The sequence below is a fragment of the Lepidochelys kempii genome, chromosome 1 (assembly GCF_965140265.1).
Source record: "Lepidochelys kempii isolate rLepKem1 chromosome 1, rLepKem1.hap2, whole genome shotgun sequence".
Taxonomy (NCBI): domain Eukaryota; kingdom Metazoa; phylum Chordata; order Testudines; family Cheloniidae; genus Lepidochelys; species Lepidochelys kempii.
This window is the reverse complement of record NC_133256.1, coordinates 249,647,561-249,667,423: the sequence shown is the minus strand read 5'-3', so window position 1 is coordinate 249,667,423 and position 19,863 is coordinate 249,647,561. Positions and strand designations below refer to the sequence as shown.

The following is a 19,863-nucleotide window of genomic DNA, read 5'->3' as shown; positions in this document are numbered from 1 at the left end:
CTTTTCATCACCAGTTCTCAAAGAGCTTTACAAATGAGGTCAGTAGACTTATTCCCATTTTACAGATGGAAAACAGAGGCACCAACAGGCAAAGTGACTTGTTCATAGTCACCCAGCAGGCCAGGAAGAGAATCCAGGACTCCAGAGTCCCAATCTAGTTTTATCCATTAGGCCAGACTGTACCTTACTCGGATTTAGTTTCTTCCAGTTACCGTGCCCCCCGCCCCCAGTTTTAAAAATGAAGAAATAGTTACCTGTGGAAATACTGTCACAGCCATGGTCAAAAAGTTCCCCTAAGGGGGAACTACTATTTGTTCTTCTGGCTTGTTTCCCATCAATAGCATCCAGGGACTGGTAAACAAAGAGTCCTAATGCACACAAGAGGAATACCCAAAACGGTGCCTGAAACAGATGCATAAATATCAATACTGTCAGTTCCAGATTACTTACTATTAGCCAAAATCTATTATACTACAGATTTTCTCTGCATGAAAATCTTTCAGAGCAGTAACGTGCTAAGAGACTACCATGGACAGGCCAAAGTCTTCTTTCAGTTTTAGCAGTGTAAATTGCAGTAAATCTGAAATGAATTACTCAGTTTACATCACTGAAACAGAATCTATGCAGCCTCACACTTGTGCTTTCATTTACAAAACTAAAAGTTTAGGTAGATACAGCTATCTAAAGTGGCATCAAGATTAATAAACTTCAGTTTTCTCACCTGAAAATTGAGACAGGTGCACATAATTAGTAGGAGTGGTTCTATCCAGGTTTATGGACACAGAACCCAACCCAAAAAGAGCTTCTTAAAAAAAAAAAAAAAAAAAGTTCAGCATTTCATTCAAATTCTCTGAAGTCAATTAGATGATTAACTTTGAATTTTATTTTCTTCCTTGGTATTTAGAGAACTGGTTATATTTGTATATCAAATTTCAGTTAATATGCAATTAAAAGTAGAAAATGCATTACGTAATTTTGTTAACAGAAGTTTTAGTTTTTAAATAGACAAAGTTGGAGATTTTCAAGGCTCAAAGGGCAGACACCTAACTTCCATTTGTGCCTTGCAGAATCTTTCCCAAGTAAATAAATGGTTCTCTCTTAAGAATGAAGAGCAACTGTCTATTGAATGTAGACTTTGATCATTTATTTAGTTCTTGTTTTAAATTGATTGTGGGTTGTTTTTGATCATTCATTACTGGGTTTTAGTTTAGCAGGACTTGCCATGGTAGTGGTCCCATCTCGGAGGGGAGATTTAGCTTTCAGAAATCAGTACGATTTTGAAACTAATTAGTACTTACTGATTACTTTTTCTCATATACCCCCAAATCTAGTTTCAGTCCAGGTCACATTTTTGCCCCCTAGTTGTTACCAATCACACTTTACACAAAAAATTATTCGGGAAGAAACAAAGTCAAAGGTTACATGCAAGATGTTTATATCAAATAGATAAAAAACCATCGGAAATCATGACAATTAATTCTCTTCTACCCCTACATAGGAACTCTGTTACATCCTGCCCTCAGTTACTCTTCTACAATCCCTCCTCACTGGGAGCTCACTGGTGTAACAGGGCAGAATTTGGCTGTACCACATACATCGTAATCAAGATAGATAATATTTCTTTTCAAAGTCTGTTTATTAAAGGTGAGTGAGTGTATCTGGATAACAAATTATACATTGTATGGATATACTGAATATTAATGAGTAGATGTGGGGCTGAAAGCCAGGAAATAACCCACTTTAAATAAATCCTCACACAACAGGTACGCATCTACATAAACCAGCCAGCGGTCTCAGTCAAACCAGAAAAGAGAAGAACTTTGACAACTGAAAATAATAAACCTTTTTTTAACTAAGTTAGGACAGGAGGTTTTCATGGAAGGGAATGTAGAAGGGGGAAAAAATGAAACCCTCTTCATTATATCCCATCATAGCACTTGTGAACCAGTTTGTTTAGAACAAATCACGCATCAGATTTAGACCCATCCCAGGAACCCACAAGACAAGACCTTCCAACGAAGACCATATTTAAGGAAGATTCCATTTTGAGCTTAAAAGCCTTGCTCATAAAGCCAGAAAAGAACAATACTTAAAGCCATGAATTTTTAAACTTAAAAAACAAAACTTAGATAACTTTCAGAAAGAAAAGATTGTCAGTCTCTCTCTACTTGGGACCCTTCCTAATCCACTTAACCCTGATACAAACTTCTAAAGAGAATCTAGTATACTTCTGACTTGGAGGCAATAGTAGCATCATCCTAGTTAAGAGCAGGCTGAGTAATCCTTATCTGGACCATTGCTAAATCTATTTTAAAATTTGTCTAGCATCATGACGGAAGAAATATAAAGTAATGAAAACTTGAGGGAAAATAAAGGATCTGAATGTCATGAGTACAGAATCAGATTAATTTCCAGAGTATGTCACACAAAGGAATCAAATAAGAAGTAAAAACAGGACCTAAAATAAACCTTAAGGAGCCCTGAGAATTCATTATATTCTAGCTAAGTTTGTAAACGGATCTCAACCTGACCCCTAAATTGCACTTGCAATGCTGCAAGTATAGGAGTTTAGTTAGATACTCATCTGATTGTAGGACTAGTGTTGGTAGTTACTGTAGGTGTCTAATTTCTACTTGTACCTGCAAACAGTTGGCACAATTTTAGAAGCTTTCTTAGAAAATACGGGCTTTCAAGATTTTTAAACACGTCCACTGTCTTTGGGTTTAAACTTCTCCAATGTGGGAGTACCTACTTATGTAGTCATAATATAAAATCTGTTATGCTCTTTAATGTTGGTATTACTTCAATTTAAAATAAGACTACCATTCTAATTCTAGTCAAATGTTTTTTTCCTATTGGTAAGTGCTCTCCTATTCCAGCTGGGTTATCTTAACTCTTCTCACTCCTTAGACAAGATTACACTTGCAATCTCTGCGATATATTTAAATATACGTTCATGATTGTTGCTACTGATTATTTGTAACAATTCGGTCAAATATATATATTCCCTTATTCAAAGAGTAGTCTCTCTCTTGGACCAGGTATGAAACCAGTGACTTTTGGACTTTCACTGTAGTTTACACAGTATTAGGGACTCTGAATACCCACCAATCTTTAGGTCAAAAATCTAGACTCACATTTTTACAAAGGCCTAAACCTAATGATTTATGAAGCAAGAGGCTCCAACAGTTCCTCCCCTCCTCCCAAATAGCATTAAGTGAGGAGAAAATTAAAAGTCTAGCATCTTAAGACTTTCAGCATTATCTTTAAATTAGATATGAAAAAGATTTAAATTCCAACTGACATGAGCATTTTGGTGGCAGGCAGAAAACAAAATAGCATTATGGTAACCCAATGGAAGATTATAAACTAGTTTCCATCCTGCTCCAATACAGGTTTAACATTAAATTTTTAAATAATTAAGTTATGTTTTTTTCTCCCATTAATCTAGTTATTAAATAGGAGGCAAAATGGTTTTATCATCTTTATAGGCAAAACACGTAAAGGGACAAAGACTTTCAAAACATGTGTAAGCTAGGAACCGGGGAAAATCCAAGCTCATCATCCATCAGGAAGACAGGCAAGTGACCATGTAGAAAGAACAGGGCCTTTTGACAAGTAGCCTCAGAATCCAGGAGTGCCCTCAACTCTGGATTAACCCTAGCACTTTTAAATCCCCTAAATTAATCTAAATTCCCATTTAAACAAAATCTCTGTTCTAGCCCTTATCCTTGCAAAGATAAAATGTAAAATAATCATTAGGATTATGTGTCAATAGTTTTTCATAAAGATCAAGTATTAGTCAATGTTCTCCCCACAGCCCTCCCCACACACATACCCTCCCTCAGATGCCCAAGACTAGCCTTTGAGGTCTATGAAATCCACGACCCTAGGCCCCTCAATTTTGGGAAGGACTTAGGACAGATTCTTGGCTGTGTTGCCCAGCCCTCTGCTACTTGAGTTGCAATAAATTCCCCTTTTCAGGCATTTGCCTACAGTGTAAAATATAGTTTTATAGTCCAGATTACCCAAAAAAGCAATTATGCATATCATACACAGAATTAAAACGGTAGGCTGTGCTAATTCTGTTAATAAGATCCTCTCAACCACTCTATTTTCCCACACTCCTCCCTTCTTCTAAAGCCACTGGATATATACAACTGCTAAACAGATTACTATTGTTAAACATCTCACTCGCAGTTGGCATTTTATTTGTTTCTGAATACATAATCTCCATATTCAATGGTCAATCATGAAGAAAACGCTATCATGTCACATTCTTCAACAGTCGCAATGCTATTTAATTCTAGTTCATTCTATGTGGTATGTTTGCTATTTATCTTGTTTAATCTTTTAAATAATTATTTCATAAAATACGATGAAGAAAGCCAGAACAATGGCTTGATACAGTAAGTAAAGACAACTGTACTTTGTCACGAAAGACAATGCTGTGACTTTCTCCCTGTACATAGACATTTTTAGTATTTCCAAATTTGGGATAATCAATCAGTCAAGCCTTTCCCGCCCCCCACTCTTTTTTTAAGGTTGCCTTTTTTCAAAGCATTGCTGGATTTGCAACCTGTATCAAGGATCTTACTTTAGAGCTTCTTTATATGAAAAGGTAACAAGCTTCAAATCACAATTCCTCAATTTGTACAGATTAAAAAAAGCTTGCACATTGTTACTGTATTCATTGTTAGCTAATGACAGCTTCAACAACCCCACCGTTATTCAGTAGAATAAACATGACAATGAAACAGTCTGATTTCGTAAATCAAACTTTGAAACAAGGATTCTTGAATTAAAGAGAACATGCTAATGTTTGCAGTCATAACTTGAGATCATATTGTCAGAAGAGAGTTTATTTAATGGAAAACAGTTCTGCTACACTCAACTTCAAACCGATGTTTGATAAAATAAATATCTTTCTCCCCCGATTAGAACGTGTACACACATGCTAGAATTCAAGTTAAAAATTTCCCCCGCCTTCTCAGTATGGGCTTTCCATTTCCTTATAAATTCCTACCATGACAGGATCCATGGAGAGTAAGGAACAAAGGGTTTTCATTCTCATCTTCCCCATAACTAGCTCCTCCATATCAGTTAACGCTACAGAACACCTGCTGAGAGGGGAAGCAGATTGCACTGAAAATGTAGCAACAGGTGTCGGCATGAATGGCTTGGGGGAATTGGAAACGGGATATGGAGCCTTTCACCTCAAGGTCACCACTTCAAAGCTAACCCAGGATGGTAGTGACCTGCATGTTGTTGGGCAGCTGACATGAAATGAGTTGCTGATCTCAATTTAACTGGTAGTAAACCGGTGTCCAAATCACAAAACCCCCCACCATACTTAGGCCTAGTTGACAGTCTCAAGTCTGCTAAAGCTATATCTATTTCATAGACATTAAGGTCAGAAGGGACCATTATGATCATCTAGTCTGACCTCCTGCACAATGCAGGCCACAGAAACTCATCCACCCACTCCTGCAATAAACCTCTCACCTATGTCTGAGGTGCTGAAGTCCTCAAATCATGGTTTAAAGACTTCAAGGTGCAGAGAATCCTCCTGCCAGCAACCCGTGCCCCATGCTACAGAGGAAGGCGAAAACCCCCAGGGCCTCTGCCAACCTGCCCTGGAGAAAAATTCCTTCCCAACCTCAAATATGGCGATCAGCTGAACCCTGAGCATGTAGGCAAGATTCACCAGCCAGATACCCAGGAAAGAATTCTCTGTAGTAACTCAGATCCCACCCCATCTAACATCCCATCACAGGCTGTTGGGCCTATTTACCATGAATTATTAAAGATCAATAAATTGCCAAAATCACGTTATCCCATCATACCATCTCCTCCATAAACTTATCGAGTTTAATCTTGAAGCCAGATAGGTTTTTTGCCCACACTGCTTCCCTTGGAAGGCTATTCCAGAACGTCATGCCTCTGATGGTTAGAAACCTTCGTCTAATTTCAAGTCTAAACTTCCCAATGGCTAGTTTATATCCATTTGTTCTTGTGTCCACATTGGTATTGAGCTTAAATAATTCCTCTCCCTCTCCAGTATTTCTCTCTCTGATATATTTATAGAGAGCAAACCATATCTCCCCTCAACCTTCTTTTGGTTAGGTTAACAAGCCAAGTTCCTTGAGTCTCTTTTCATAAGACAGGTTTTCCATTCCTCGGATCATCCTAGTAGTCCGTCTCTGTACCTGTTCAAGTTTGAATTCTTCCTTCTTAAACATGGGAGACCAGAACTGCACACAGTATTCCAGATGAGGTCTCACCAGTGCCTTGTATAATGGTACTAACACCTCCTTATCTCTACTGGAAATACCTCGCCTGATGCATCCCAAGACCGCATTAGCTTTTTTCACGGCCATATCACATTGGCGGCTCATAGTCATCCTGTGGTCAACCAATACTCCAAGGTCCTCCTCTTCCTCCGTTACTTCTAACTGATGCGTCCTCAGCTTATAACTAAGATTCTTGTTATTAATCCCTAAATGCATGACCTTATACTTCTCACTATTAAATTTCATCCTATTACTATTACTCCAGTTTACAAGGTCATCCAGATCCGGTATGATATCCCGGTCCTTCTCTAAATTGGTAATACCTTCCAGCTTTTTATTATCCGCAAACTTTATTATCACACTCCCACTTTTTGTGCCGAGGTCAGTAATAAAAAGATTAAATAAGATTGGTCCGAAAACCGATCCCTCAGGAACTCCACTGGTAACCTCCCTCCAGTCTGACAGTTCACCTTTCAGTATGACCCGCTGTAATCTCCCTTTTAACCAATTCCTTATCCACTTTTCAATTTTCATATTGATCCCCATCTTTTCCAATTTAATAATTCCCCATGTGGCACCGTATCAAATGCCATACTGAATTCTAGGTAAATTAGATCCACTGTGTTTCCTTTGTCTAAAAAAATCTGTTACTTTCTCAAAGAAGGAGTTCAGGTTGGTTTGGCACGATCTACCTTTTGTAAAACCATGTTGTATTGTGTCCCATTTACCATTGACCTCAATGTCCTTAACTACTTTCTCCTTCAAAATTTTTTTCAAGACCTTGCATACTACAGATGTCAAACTAACAGGCCTGTAGCTACCCGGATCACCTTTTTCCCCCCTTTCTTAAAAATAGGAACTATGTTAGGAATTCTCCAGTCATAGGGTACAACCTCTGAGTTTACAGATTCATTAAAAATTCTTGCTAATGGGATTGCAATTTCATGTGCCATTTCCTTTAATATTCTTGGATGAAGATTATCTGGGCCCCCCGATTTAGTCCCATTAAGCTGTTCAAGTTTCGCTTCTACCTCAGATATGGTAATATCTACCTCCATATCCTCATTCCCATTTGTCATGCTACCATTATCCCCAAGATCCTCATTAGCCTTATTAAAGACTGAGGCAAAGTATTTGTTTAGATACTGGGCCATGCCTAGATTATCCTTGACCTCCACTCCATCCTCAGTGTTTAGCGGTCCCACTTCTTTCTTTGTTTTCTTCTTATTTATATGGCTATCAAACCTTTTACTATTGGTTTTAATTCCCTTTGCAAGGTCCAACTCTATGTGACTTTTAGCCTCTCTCACTTTATCCCTACATATTCTGGCCTCAATAAGGTAGCTTTCCTTGCTGATCCCTCCCATCTCCCACTCCCTGTATGCTTTCTGCTTTTTCTTAATCACCTCTCTGAGATGCTTGCTCATCCAGCTTGGTCTACAACTCCTGCCTGTGAATTTTTTACCTTTTCTTGGGATGCAGGCTTCTGGAAGCCAAAATAGCTCAGGAGACCAGATTCTTGACCCACTCTGAAGACAAATAATTCTGCTATTTGCATCAATCCAACATTCAAATTCTGAAAATAAAGCTATGTAATGTCATGAACACAGAGGTTCCAGTGGCCTGGAAAATTAACCTAAAATAATTAAAAATTTTAAAATTAAAATTTAATGTTACTGTCTTTCTGTCCCATTGAGCAGCTTTAAATTGGCAAGCCTGAAGTAGCTTTGTTTTTTAATGAAACCTTAAGGAGTTATTTATAAACACCAGTAAAATGTTTACAAACTGAGGGATATTTTGGAAGTTCAGAGAGAGTAAATAAAGGACTCTGTTAAAATTACTGCATGCTAAATGGTAAAAAGGATCAAGATATGGTGAAAGAAAGAGATAGTGACAGAATAGCGAAAGAGTAGAAGTGTTGGACCCAGTAATTAAGTTCGCAATTATTCTTAATAATTAGATTATTCAGGAGAGTGCAGCTAAATCACATCAACTTTCTCATCGATTCACAGACGATCGCCATCTCTCATTTTGCCATCTCCCTGTAACATGAACACGTCCCATTCCCCCACTCTTAAAAAGACCCTTTTATAGATGTACATTTAAGTCCTATATTACTTTTCTTTATAGGCTGAACACATAAAGCTCTGAGATTTTTTTCCTCACAGGATAGAGCCAATTCCTTGATAAACCTTATAGGCTTCCCAAGCACTCTTTCAAGAGTTTGATGATATACTTGTTAACTCTGTGCCAAATATTTGGCACAATATTTTTTAAGGTGGTTTAAGAGCTCTCTTGACGTACAACTAAGTGACACTTGTTAGCCTTTTTGTGGCCACTGCACAACATATTCTTACCTTCAAGTCATCCTGTACTATCACATTTCCTTCCCCACATGCCCAGTTACAAAAAAAGGGCCTATTTTGAGTTGATTTTTGGAGATACACCTACAAACAAAATTTCATTATCTGCTTTTCTTCCCATTTCCTCCCATACTGCTTATACCCTCTGGAGTCTGACAATAGTCTCCTGAATATCAAAAACTATGTTTATACTTATGATAGATTTCATCACTGTGTCCCCATGACCTAGGAATCTCGTGATGCCAGGCAGAGGGCACAGGAGGTACACAGGTTTTTCAGAGCTCCCCTGTGTCAGACATATGCATTATAATTCACTAGACCGTGGCATGAGAGATTTCTACCGAGACCTGGTAGCCCACTGGTCATTGTAATCACTATGAAAAGTATGGATGGATAATATTCACAGAGTTGTGTCTCTCTACTGGAAATTATGTTCTTAAGGCAGGTAACCAGGAGCTAAGAGACTCACACTAAGGCCAGAAGGGACCATCATGATCATCTAGTCTGAATTCCTGCACGTTGCAGGCTACAGAACCTCACCCACCCACTCCTGTAATAGAGTCATAACCTCTGTCTGAGTTACTGAAGTCCTGAAATCATGATTTAAGGCTTCAAGTTATAGAGAATCCACCATTTGCTCTAGTTTAAACCTGCAGGTGACCTGTGCCCCATGCTGCAGAAGAAGGTGAAAAACCCTAAGAGTCTCTGCCAATCTGACCTGGGGTGAAATTTCTATCAAACTGTCAAAATCAATTAAAAGGCAAACATCAGTCAATGTGTTACAACAGATGACTGTTGTAGCAGCTGTTCTGAAGATGTTTATCAAGATACTGAGGTTGCATCACTGTCATGTCCTACCCATCAGAAGGAACCAGGGGTTGCATCACTTCCTTTAGTGTATGCATAGTGTTCACACATTTACTATCTCACAGTGTCTTTGTAAAGCTCCAGGATTAGGCAGGCGTATTTCCTCCACACCATCCCCATTTGGCAGTGAACAATTAACTTTGTTCTGCTGGGAAGAAAACACCTCAAAATGCTACAGTACTCTTGGTGAGAGATTGGGAGTAAGAATGGAGAGTTGTGACCTGTCACGGAGTCACAGTCTTGGTGCATCTTTCCCCTGTGCCTTTAAAACTCATATCAAGGCTTGAGGGCTCTCAATCCAGGACTTTCACAGGCACTAAATTACCGACACTTTTAAAATATATTATGAAATGTGTACTTACACTTACCTACGCTTTTTAAAAAAAGTGTTAAAATTCAGTTTCAGTAATTTAAGGTACTACTAGCAGGGGACTTTAATTATATAGAATCTTTTGTCTCTTTAATAGTCACAATTTTATAGAGGGAAATGCAGTGTTGTACTACTCCTCACAATTAAATAGTCAAGACTCTCACTCTATTATAATGGGAAAGGTTGCTTCTTGTGGCCAATTATGTAGAGTTGAGAAGTTGAAGTATACTACTGTGCTGTCAGGTTGGCCAATGATTTAATAATTCATGAAGTGTTTCATTACCACATCCACCTTGTCTCTCTAGTATCTTGGGACTGACACGGTACAACTACACTGCATAAACACAATTTGGGTATTAAGAATTAAAAAACAAATTTGCATGCTTCTCCCAGTTTGCCCAACTAAAACTTTTTTTTTTTTAATTAAAGAAACATAAGTTTGCAGGCCTTTAATCTACAGCTAGAATGCAAAAGTTTAGGGTAATTAAAAAAACAACAACACGTAGACAAGCCAAGATGCTCAAGTGTTACAATATCAAAAGATCTGTAATACACTAATCCTAACAGCTATGTTCCAATTTGTTGTGGCTAGCACAGTTTCAACCTTGGTATGGGTAAAGTTATGAACAAGCCAGATCTCTGAACAACTGCACTCCCATAAACCCTGAGGAATTTTTGTCTGTTACCACATACCAAGCTGCAACTAACTACAAGTTTGTAATTCCATCTCACTACATTATTACAATCCCAATAATGTAAATTCTTTTCTGTATGATCCACATGTATTTTTCCTGAAGTGAAAATATCTGAGGGTGATATTTAAAACAGCAGGTTAACCCATTAGTCTTTAACCTGTGAAGGCAAGAGTTCTCCTACATTTTGGGTCACAAGTGAAAACAAGTTTGGAGGTTTAATTTTAGCTCCTAACACAGGTTTCTCCACATCCCAAAAGCACAGCAGAAGTCAGATCCAGATCATGCAAGTGGATCTGCGCAGATGGGCCTTTGCAAAGCCCCATTTACATCAATGAGGTGCTGCAAGAGTCTGACTGTGTGAGTGCACTTGCAGGGCTAAGGCCATCGTTTCCACCTTGTGATAGAAAAGTCTAGGCCCTCTTCACCCCTGCCACACGTGCGGTAGTTCAGAACTGCAAGAGGGCTCCCACACTGCTCATGCTCTCTTTCTTGGAATGAAAAGATGACAGAATTTGTTTGGACAAACAGGAGTTGGATAACAGGGTGAGTTTGTGTTGTAAGGAGATGCATACATTGGTGAGAGAGAATGTTGTGATGGGAGGCATAAAACGACCCCCTAAATTAAAACAAGAACAAGAACACAGAATAAAAGGAGGCTCCTGCTTCATATTACATGTTTACAATGGATGTTGTGATGGTTGAAAGAGATTTTTAATTTAGACTGCCAGGTAAAATCTGACCCAGCATTTAGGTTTTACAAAACTCATCTTTTATAAAATTAACACCACAGAAAAAAGTGGGAAAATATCTCATTGGGCTAGTGCACTATAGTGCTATACACTAAAAACAGAAGTGCAGTCATGGCAGCATGAGGGCCTAGTCACCCCAACTATGATCCTATTCAAGGCCCCAACTATGTACTTGGAGCGGTTACCCCCTTCCTGCGCTTGCACTACCATGACTACAATTTTATTTTTAGCATGCTAGCTGAGTCAGAGCTAGTACAGGTATGTCTACCCAAGCTGGAAATTACAGCCCCAGCTCCAGTACAGACGCTATATAGCCTAAGTCTGTGGTTATCAAACTTTTTTTTTTGCAGACCACTTGAAAATTGCTGAGGGTCTCAGACTACTTAATGATTTTTCCAAACCTTGTTTGTACAGTTAGCTAACTATTGTAAAGTGCTTTAGATAAAAGCGCTATAGAAAAAAAATTATTAACTTTTTTTTGTTCTATAAATAAAAGCACAACTCATTTTAGTAACAGTAGTCTTACCTTTCTAATGTGTTGGACATGCCCTCTCTCCCCCGCTGGGGCTGGGAAGGGTTGTGTGTGGGGGGTCTCTCCCCCACCCACAGCAGCCACAGAACTGAGGCTGGGAAGGAGGGCCATCTCTCCCTGGCAGCCGCAGCCCTGGAGCTGGGAAAAGTAGCCTCTTTCTCTGGCTACTGCAAACTTACACATCCCAAATTCCCCCCACTCCCCCCTCTCACCTACCTCTATTCCCCCAAGGCTACCACCTCACCGTACATGTGCATCTTCTCCAGGGTCCAAGCACTTAATTAGTGGAACCATGCCAGCGTGGCTCCACTAATTAGGTGGGTGGCCCTTCATTTTCTTGTGTGCGGCCATCCAGGCGCGCACCTTAGAGGGAACTATCTGCGGACCACCTGAATGGAGCTTGCGGACCACTGGTGGTCCATGGATCACAGTTTGAGAACCTCTGGCTTAAGTTAACAGAGTAGCATTAGGCACTTTAAATGCCAGCAACTTCAGTCTACACTAGTGCTCCCATCTTTGGAGCCGAACTGTAGATGGGATTGGTTGGATATTGTGAGGAAAAAGAACCATTTAGTATTGCAGAAAGCCAAGATTTTCATGTAATGTCATGACTCCAGGAGCTTGGACTTAAGGACACCAATATTGTGTCTCTCATGATAAAATCATGAGTGCTGGCAATACACAAGACAAATCTTCTCTCTAGAAATGTCAAAAACAGGCTTGAAATTCATCCCCCCAAAGGCAGTTTCCTTTCCCATCCAACGATGGAGGTTTGGAGTAAGTCAAAGTATTAGAAACTATTTAGCATCAGAAGCAACCTCCCCACAGATCAGGCCGCACCAACTCAAAGTGGCACCAGACCATTCCAGAACAACCAATGCAAAACCTGCAGACACATCTCTACTGCGTCAATGATCAACACCCGCCCCCCACAACACACCTTTCAAGATCCATGGGTTCTACACATTCCTATCACAACATGTGAGCTCTCTCATCCAGTGCACTAGATGCCCCAATAAAAACTATGTGGGTGAAACCAATCACTACGATATTGAATGAACTCACACAGAAAAATGATAAAAGACAAAAACACCCTATCACTTGCGGGTGAACACTTCACAAAGCCATCACTCTGTATCTAACCTATCAGTCCTCAACCTCAAAGGAAACCTCCACAGCACTTTCAAAATATGAGCCCAGGGGGCTCAAATTCATTACTCTGTAGATATTAAAGTCATGACTGGACAGAAACACTGGATTTATGGTTTACTACAACAGCATATAACCCACTAACCCCTCTTTTTGTCCTACGACTGCAGAAGCATTATCGGGCCACTCTACCTTGCATGACCCCTTACAATATGTGCTCATTATTTATGCTAAACAATCTGTTCCACCTTGTTATGATGCTGGGAGTACTTTTCCCAGACCTGAAGAAGAGCTCTGGCGGCTTGAAAGCTTGTCTGTCTTGCCAACAGAAGTTGGTCCAATAAAAGATATTACCTCACTCACCTGGTCTCTAATATCCTGGGACCTATACCGCTAGAACTAAGCTGCATAGTGCAGACCCTGTTGGTTGGCATTATAACAGTTTGGTCTTTCCTTCGTAGACATGGTTTAGTCCCTTCTAGAAAGAGAAGGCCAAACATAGTTATAACACAGGTGGGGCACTATTGATGCAACACAGTAGGATTTACTATGTGCATAGGCTCGAAACACTATCTGAAGATATAGTGCTACAGTTGTGTGTTTTTTACAGCATCCTGGGGTTTACAGTAGGAAGGGATTAAAATGGGAGCAGGTTCTCAGTTTGTGTAGGAATTTGTTTTGCAGTGAGTGCTGTGTGTTAACACCTGGAGATTACTGTGTTTGTGTGGCTGTTATTTACACTAGAGAGAAGGTTATAAGCCCTCACACAATGAGTATATACAATGTGCACAAAAGGTGTTACAGGGAAAAATGAGGGCTGAATGCTAGAGTTGCTGGGGGAAGTTTCAGTCAGAGCAGGGACCGTGGGGGCAGAAGGTCAGTTACAACATAGGTGGATTTAGTGATTACAATGCAGGAGAGAGAGAAGTTGTTTACAGTGGAGCATATATGCAGGGAGGAGGAGAAGATGTTTGAGTGGGGGACAGGGACACGATGCAGGGGGTGAGAGCTGGCTAGAGAGGGTTATAACTGGGATTACTATGGAGCGTGCTGGGCATGGGAGGGTGGTTACTGTGGGGGAAAGGGTGGGGTAGTTTGGGGGGATGACAGTGGGTGGTTGGGGTAGAGTAGGGTGACCAATTTTGTAGGGACAGTCCCAATATTTGGGACTTTATCTTATATAGGTGCCTATTACCCCCTACTCCCATCCCAATTTTTCACACTCGCTGTCTGGTCGCTCTCGGGTAGAGGGAAGATTAGCTTGGGGGTGGGGCAGTATGGGGCAAGGGGGGGTGATTTGAGAGGGGTGGCTGGGGAAAGAGGCAGAGGTTGGGGGTTACTGCAGGCGAAGGGGACAGGCTACTGCAGGGTGAGGGGAGCAGCGACACGGCCTGGGTTAGTCTGGGCCGGGAGACTGGGGGAAGCAGAAGCTACTTGGGTCTCTGGGAGGCTGAGGGGGCCGCTGAGCGGGGCGGCAGAGGGACCCTCTGGCCGGCGGTACCTGCTCGGTGGCGCTGGGGCAGTAGGCGATGAGCAGCAGCGTGGTGAGCAGGTTGAGCAGGAGGCCGCTCAGGGTGATGGTGTTGGGGGCCAGCCAGGCCGGGATCTGCTCCACCAGCCAGGCCCAGTAGAGCTGCAGCGGCGGCTCCAGCAGCGAGCGCCCGGACGCGCTGTAGCGATGCTGCTCCAGCCGCCTCAGCTGCGCCGCGCTCAGGGGCTCGGGCGGCGCCCACAGCCCGGCCATGGCAGCTCCTCGCGGGGGGGGGCGGGCTCGCTCGGCGCCGGCGCCTGGGCCCGGGCCTGGGCCTGGCTGCTCCCGGGGCTCGGCGGGGGCGGGCGCGGCGCAAGGAGGGAGGGACGGAGGCCAGAGCGCAGCTGCCGCCCGGAGCCGATAGTTAACCCGCCGCCCCCGGGCCCTGAAGTGCGCCCGCCCCCAGCACTCCCCGCTGGGCTACGGGGAGCCAGGCAGCCCCAATCCCCGCCAGTCCCCTCGGGGGCCGGGCAGCTCCTCCCCCCACCTCCCTGTGCTCACTCCCCCCTGCCCCCCAGGGAGCCAAGCAGCTCCTCCTCCCTCCCCCATAGGGGATCTGGCAGTGGCAACCCCCCATCCCACCCTACCACACCTTTGCCCCACAGGCTGAGCCCAGCAAGCCCACACACGCCCCATGGACCCTTCTGTACTCTGTATGTAATGACTGCGAGCTAGTGGTCTCTTAGGCACTGTGATGCCTCTAAGGCAATGGGGTGCCCACCCCCTCAGCGATAACTAAATTAGGGTGACCAGATGTCCCGATTTTACAGGGACAGTCCCAATATTTTGGGTTTTTTTTAATATGGGCTCCTATTACCCTACCCCCCCCCCCCACCCCCTGTCCCGATTTTTCACACTTTCTGTCTGGTTGCATCCGATGAAGTGAGCTGTAGCTCACGAAAGCTTATGCTCAAATAAATTGGTTAGTCTCTAAGGTGCCACAAGTCCTCCTTTTCTTTTTGTCTGGTCACCCTAAACTAGATGGAGACAGGTCACCTGTGATAATCAGATCAGGTGCTACACCTGTCACATCATCCCTTGCTAAGGCCTGGTCTCCACAGATCACGCTTTCCACTAGGGTGACAACTTGCCCTGTGTTTTAAGTGACATCCCTCTCTTCCGTGCTTAATATCCTGCAACCTATATATATGTTTAGGCACTACCACTTCTTAGCCCTTATGCTACCTAAGCACAGATCTGAAAGCACTTTACAAAGGAATGTAGGTATCATTATCCCCATTTTACAGATGGGGACTGAGGCACAAAGAGGTGAAGGGTCTTGTCAATAGTCATGCAGCAGTTAAGTGGCAGAACCAGGAACAGAACCAGGTCTCTTGACTCCAAGTCAAGTGCCCGACTGCATGAAAGAAACAGTTGATCAACTAACAGTGAAAAGGATCATACTGTGGTATAAAGGTATGATTCTGTGCTGTGTGAGATTTTTGTGTCTTGTCATGTTTTATCTGACTTGGAGGTTCTCAGACTATGGTATCTGAACAATTGATGGTCCATGAAGCAGTTGCTTGTTGTCTGCTGAGAGCTAGCTGTTCACAAAGTATAGGTTTCTTCTCCTTATTTCCAGTAACTAAATTGCATTAAGAGACAGATACAAATACATTCAGTATCTTCCTAATATTTTTTCATGTAAACAATTGCCTTGCTTGCCAGAGGGCTGTTATACAATTGCAAATAGGAGGAAGTTGTCTGTTTAATTGCAAATGGGAGGGGATTCGCATTGTCATGAATAAGAGGGGAGGAGTGTCACAAGATAACCGCTGTATTAAACTGTGGTACACTGTGAAAAAGTTTGAGGCTCCCTATATTGTAAGTTCCTCAGGGCAAAGGTCTACCTTTTTTATTTGAATTCACAGTGCCATTCAGAGGGACATTGTTGTATGAATAATAATATTGTTGGGTCACCAATGTATAGAAAGGATGTAGAGAAATCGGAAAGGATCCAGAGGTGAGCAACGAAGATGATCAAAGGAATGGAATGCAAGCCATATGAGCAAAGGCTGAAGGAACTGGGTATGTTTAGTTTGGAAAAGAGGAGATTATGATAGTGATTTTCAGATACTTGAAAGGCTGCCATAAAATAAGATTGAGAAAAGTTGTTCTCTTTTGCCACAGAGGCCAGGACAAGAAACAATGGGTTCAAATTACAGCATAGATAGCAGATTTAGATAAAATCTCAGGAAAAACTTCCTAACTGTAAGAACAGTAGGACAATGGAACAGATTGCCTTGGGAGGTTGTGGAAGCTTCTTCACTGGAGGTTTTCAAAAGGAGGCTGGATAGCCATCTGTCTTGGGTGGTTTTAGACACAACAAATCTTGCATCTTGGCAGGGGGTTAGACTAGTTTCTGAGTTTCTTTTAACCCTATGATTCTATGATATTGAAAGTAACCATGGGCCCCGTGTTGCAAAACTATGTAGGCTGTGCTTGAGTCACATTACTGTAGGTAATGTAGGTTGAATCCCTGCTGTAAATTATCCTGGTCATTTTCTCACAAACTTTATTTTATCTTAATATGATTTTCCTTGTGTACATTTCCTTCTGTATAATCCCTTTGAGAGCCATAGCTGAAGCCCAGGTGATTGGCTAAGTCACTGCTTACTATGCCGTGTCAAACTTTGAGCAAATATGAAATCACACAGTACGCATACAAGTGATGCTGACTATGAAGTGTCTGGAGGAAATAGTAGTTAAGTAATGGGTGTTTCTATTGGAAAATAGCCAAGATTATGGCATCATCAGATCCTCAGTGCAGTTGGTAAATAAGAATATTTTTCAGAGTGTCTGGACATATTTTCTTACTCAGAATGGAACTTGCATGGTGTGTCCTGTAATACTTCAAAATTTTAATTATTAGAGCTGTCAAGGGATTAAAAAAATTAATTGCAATTAATCACTTGATTGATCGCACTGTTAAACAATAATAGAATATCATTTATTTAAATATTTTTGGCTGCTTTCTACATTTTCAAATATATTGATTCAATTCCAACACAGAATACAAAGTGTACAGTGCTCACTTTTGATTACAAATATTTGCACTGTAAAAAAACAAAAGAAATAGTATTTTTCAATTCACCTAATACAAGTAATGTAGTGCAATCTCTTTATCATGAATATTGAACTGACAAATGTAGAATTATGTACAAAAAAACCCCTGCATTCAAAAATAAAACAATGTAAAACTTTAAAGCCTACAAGTCCGCTTAGTCCTACTACAGCCAATCACTCAGACAAACAAGTTTGGTTACAATTTGCAGGAGATAATGTTGCCCGCTTCTTGTTTACAGTGTCACCTGAAAGTGAGAACAGGCATTCACATGGGACTGTTGTAGCCAGCATTGCAAGATATTTATGCCAGATGTGCTAAAGATTCATATGTCCCTTCATGCTTCAACTACCATTCCAGAGGACGTGTGTCCATGCTGGTGACAGGTTCTGCTCAATAACAATCCAAAGTAGTGCGGGCTGACACATGTTCATTTTCATCATCTGAGTCAGATGCCACCAGCAGAAGGTTGATTTTCTTTTTTGGTGGTTCAGGTTCTATAATTTCCGCATCTGAGTGCTACTCTTTTAAGACTTCTGAAAGCAAGCTCCACACCTCGTCCCTCTCAGATTTTGGACGGCACTTCAGATTCTTAAACCTTGGGTCCAGTGCTGTAGCTATTTTTAGAACTCTCACATTGGTACCTTCTTTGCGTTTTCTCAGATCTGCAGGGAAAGTGTTCTTAAAATGACCAACATGTGTTGGGTCATCATTCAAGACTGCTATGACATGAAATATATGGCAGAATGCGGGTAAAACAGAACAGGAGACATACAATTCTCCCCCAAGGAGTTCAGTCACAAATTTAATTAACACATTTTTTTTAACAAGCATCATCAGTATGGAAGCATGTTCTCTGGAATGGTGGCCGAAGCAAGAAGGGGCATACGAATATTTAGTATATCTGGCACGTAAATACCTTGCAACGCCGGCTACAAAAGTGCCATGCGAACACCCATTCTCACTTTCAGGTGACATTGTAAGTAAGAAGCAGGCAGCAGTATCTCCCATAAATGTATACACACTTGTTTGTCTCAATGGTTGACTGAACAAGAACTAGGACTGAGTGGACTTGTAGACGCTAAAGTTTTACATTGGTTTTGTTTTTGAGTGCAGTTATGTCACAAAAAATCTACATTTGTAAGTTACAGTTTCACGATAAAGAGATTGCACTTCAGGACTTGTATGAGGTGAATTGAAAAATACTATTTCTTTTGTTTATCATTTTTACAGTGCAAATATTTATAATCAATAATAATATAAAGTGAGCACTGTACACTTTGTATTCTGTGTTGTAATAGAAATCAATATATTTGAAAATGTAGAAAAACATCCAGAAATATTTAATAAATTTCAATGGGTATTCTATTGTTTAACAGTGCAATTAATTGCAATTAATTTTTTTGAGTTTATCGTGTGAGTTAACTGCAATTAATCAACAGCCCTACTAATTATTAATATCTTTTAGCTCTCTAAACATTTAGAATCTGAGCTTTGAAATGTGTTGTCTTTACTGAAAAATAAAGAGAAAATATTTTTCCACTAACTTCTTTGTTATATTATTAATCTTTGGTGTTAGTTGTAACTACTGTAGGTACATTTTCAGACAAAAATGTGATTGTCAAGTTCACAGTTTTCTTTTAAATGAAGTAATTTGACTAAGATCACAGAATGGCAGTGTTGGGATACAACCCATCAGTGTGGCACTCTGACCAGAAGGCCATATTTCCACAGTGTGATATTTTGGGGATCACCCAGACCAGTATGGGGTCCTGTCCCCACCTGCCCCATACCCAGGGAGTGCTTTAAAGTTGTGCTGCTCTGGCTCAGATCTCTGCCCACAAACACAAAGTCTCGCCCTGTCTTCCACCAACCTAGTTACTCCTTTCAGGGTAACGCCAACAGCCACTCCGATCCCAAGTAACCCCAAATCCATCCTTCCTAAATTTTTAACTACCAGACATTCAAACATTTCCCCTCTGGTTCATCATCCCCCAATGATGTGAAACCAGCCTTTAGTTATCAGCCCACTTTGGCGCACACACTGAATGCAGTTTGCACAACAGAGACCTATTTAGGGTAAAAATAAACAAAATACTTATTTACTAGTAAAACCACACAGATTCAAAGATGACATAGAAAGGGAAAGCAAACATATACAAGTTACACAGGAAATAAAGATGAAGACATAGTTTCAGGCTTTACACTTCTATAGTAGATAAGATCTCTTTTCTAATATAAGTTACTCAT

At 41.1% G+C, this 19,863-nt stretch overlaps 1 protein-coding gene across 2 annotated transcripts in view; it reads right to left on the bottom strand.

Moving 5' to 3' along the window:
• The window catches only part of CHPT1 (choline phosphotransferase 1), a 31,186-nt gene extending 16,282 nt beyond the window's left edge, over positions 1-14,904 (bottom strand). Inside the window, exons 1-2 of one of the 2 annotated variants that reach the window (XM_073323128.1) lie at positions 14,520-14,904; positions 255-402 (exon numbers count right to left, since the gene is read on the bottom strand). In XM_073323128.1, coding sequence (XP_073179229.1) covers positions 255-402; positions 14,520-14,762 — 391 coding nt within the window. In that variant the 5' untranslated portion in view covers positions 14,763-14,904. The remainder of the gene's footprint in view (positions 1-254; positions 403-14,519) is intronic. The other variant, XM_073323121.1, reaches the window with a different exon arrangement.
• Between the last annotated feature and the right edge of the window lie 4,959 nt (positions 14,905-19,863).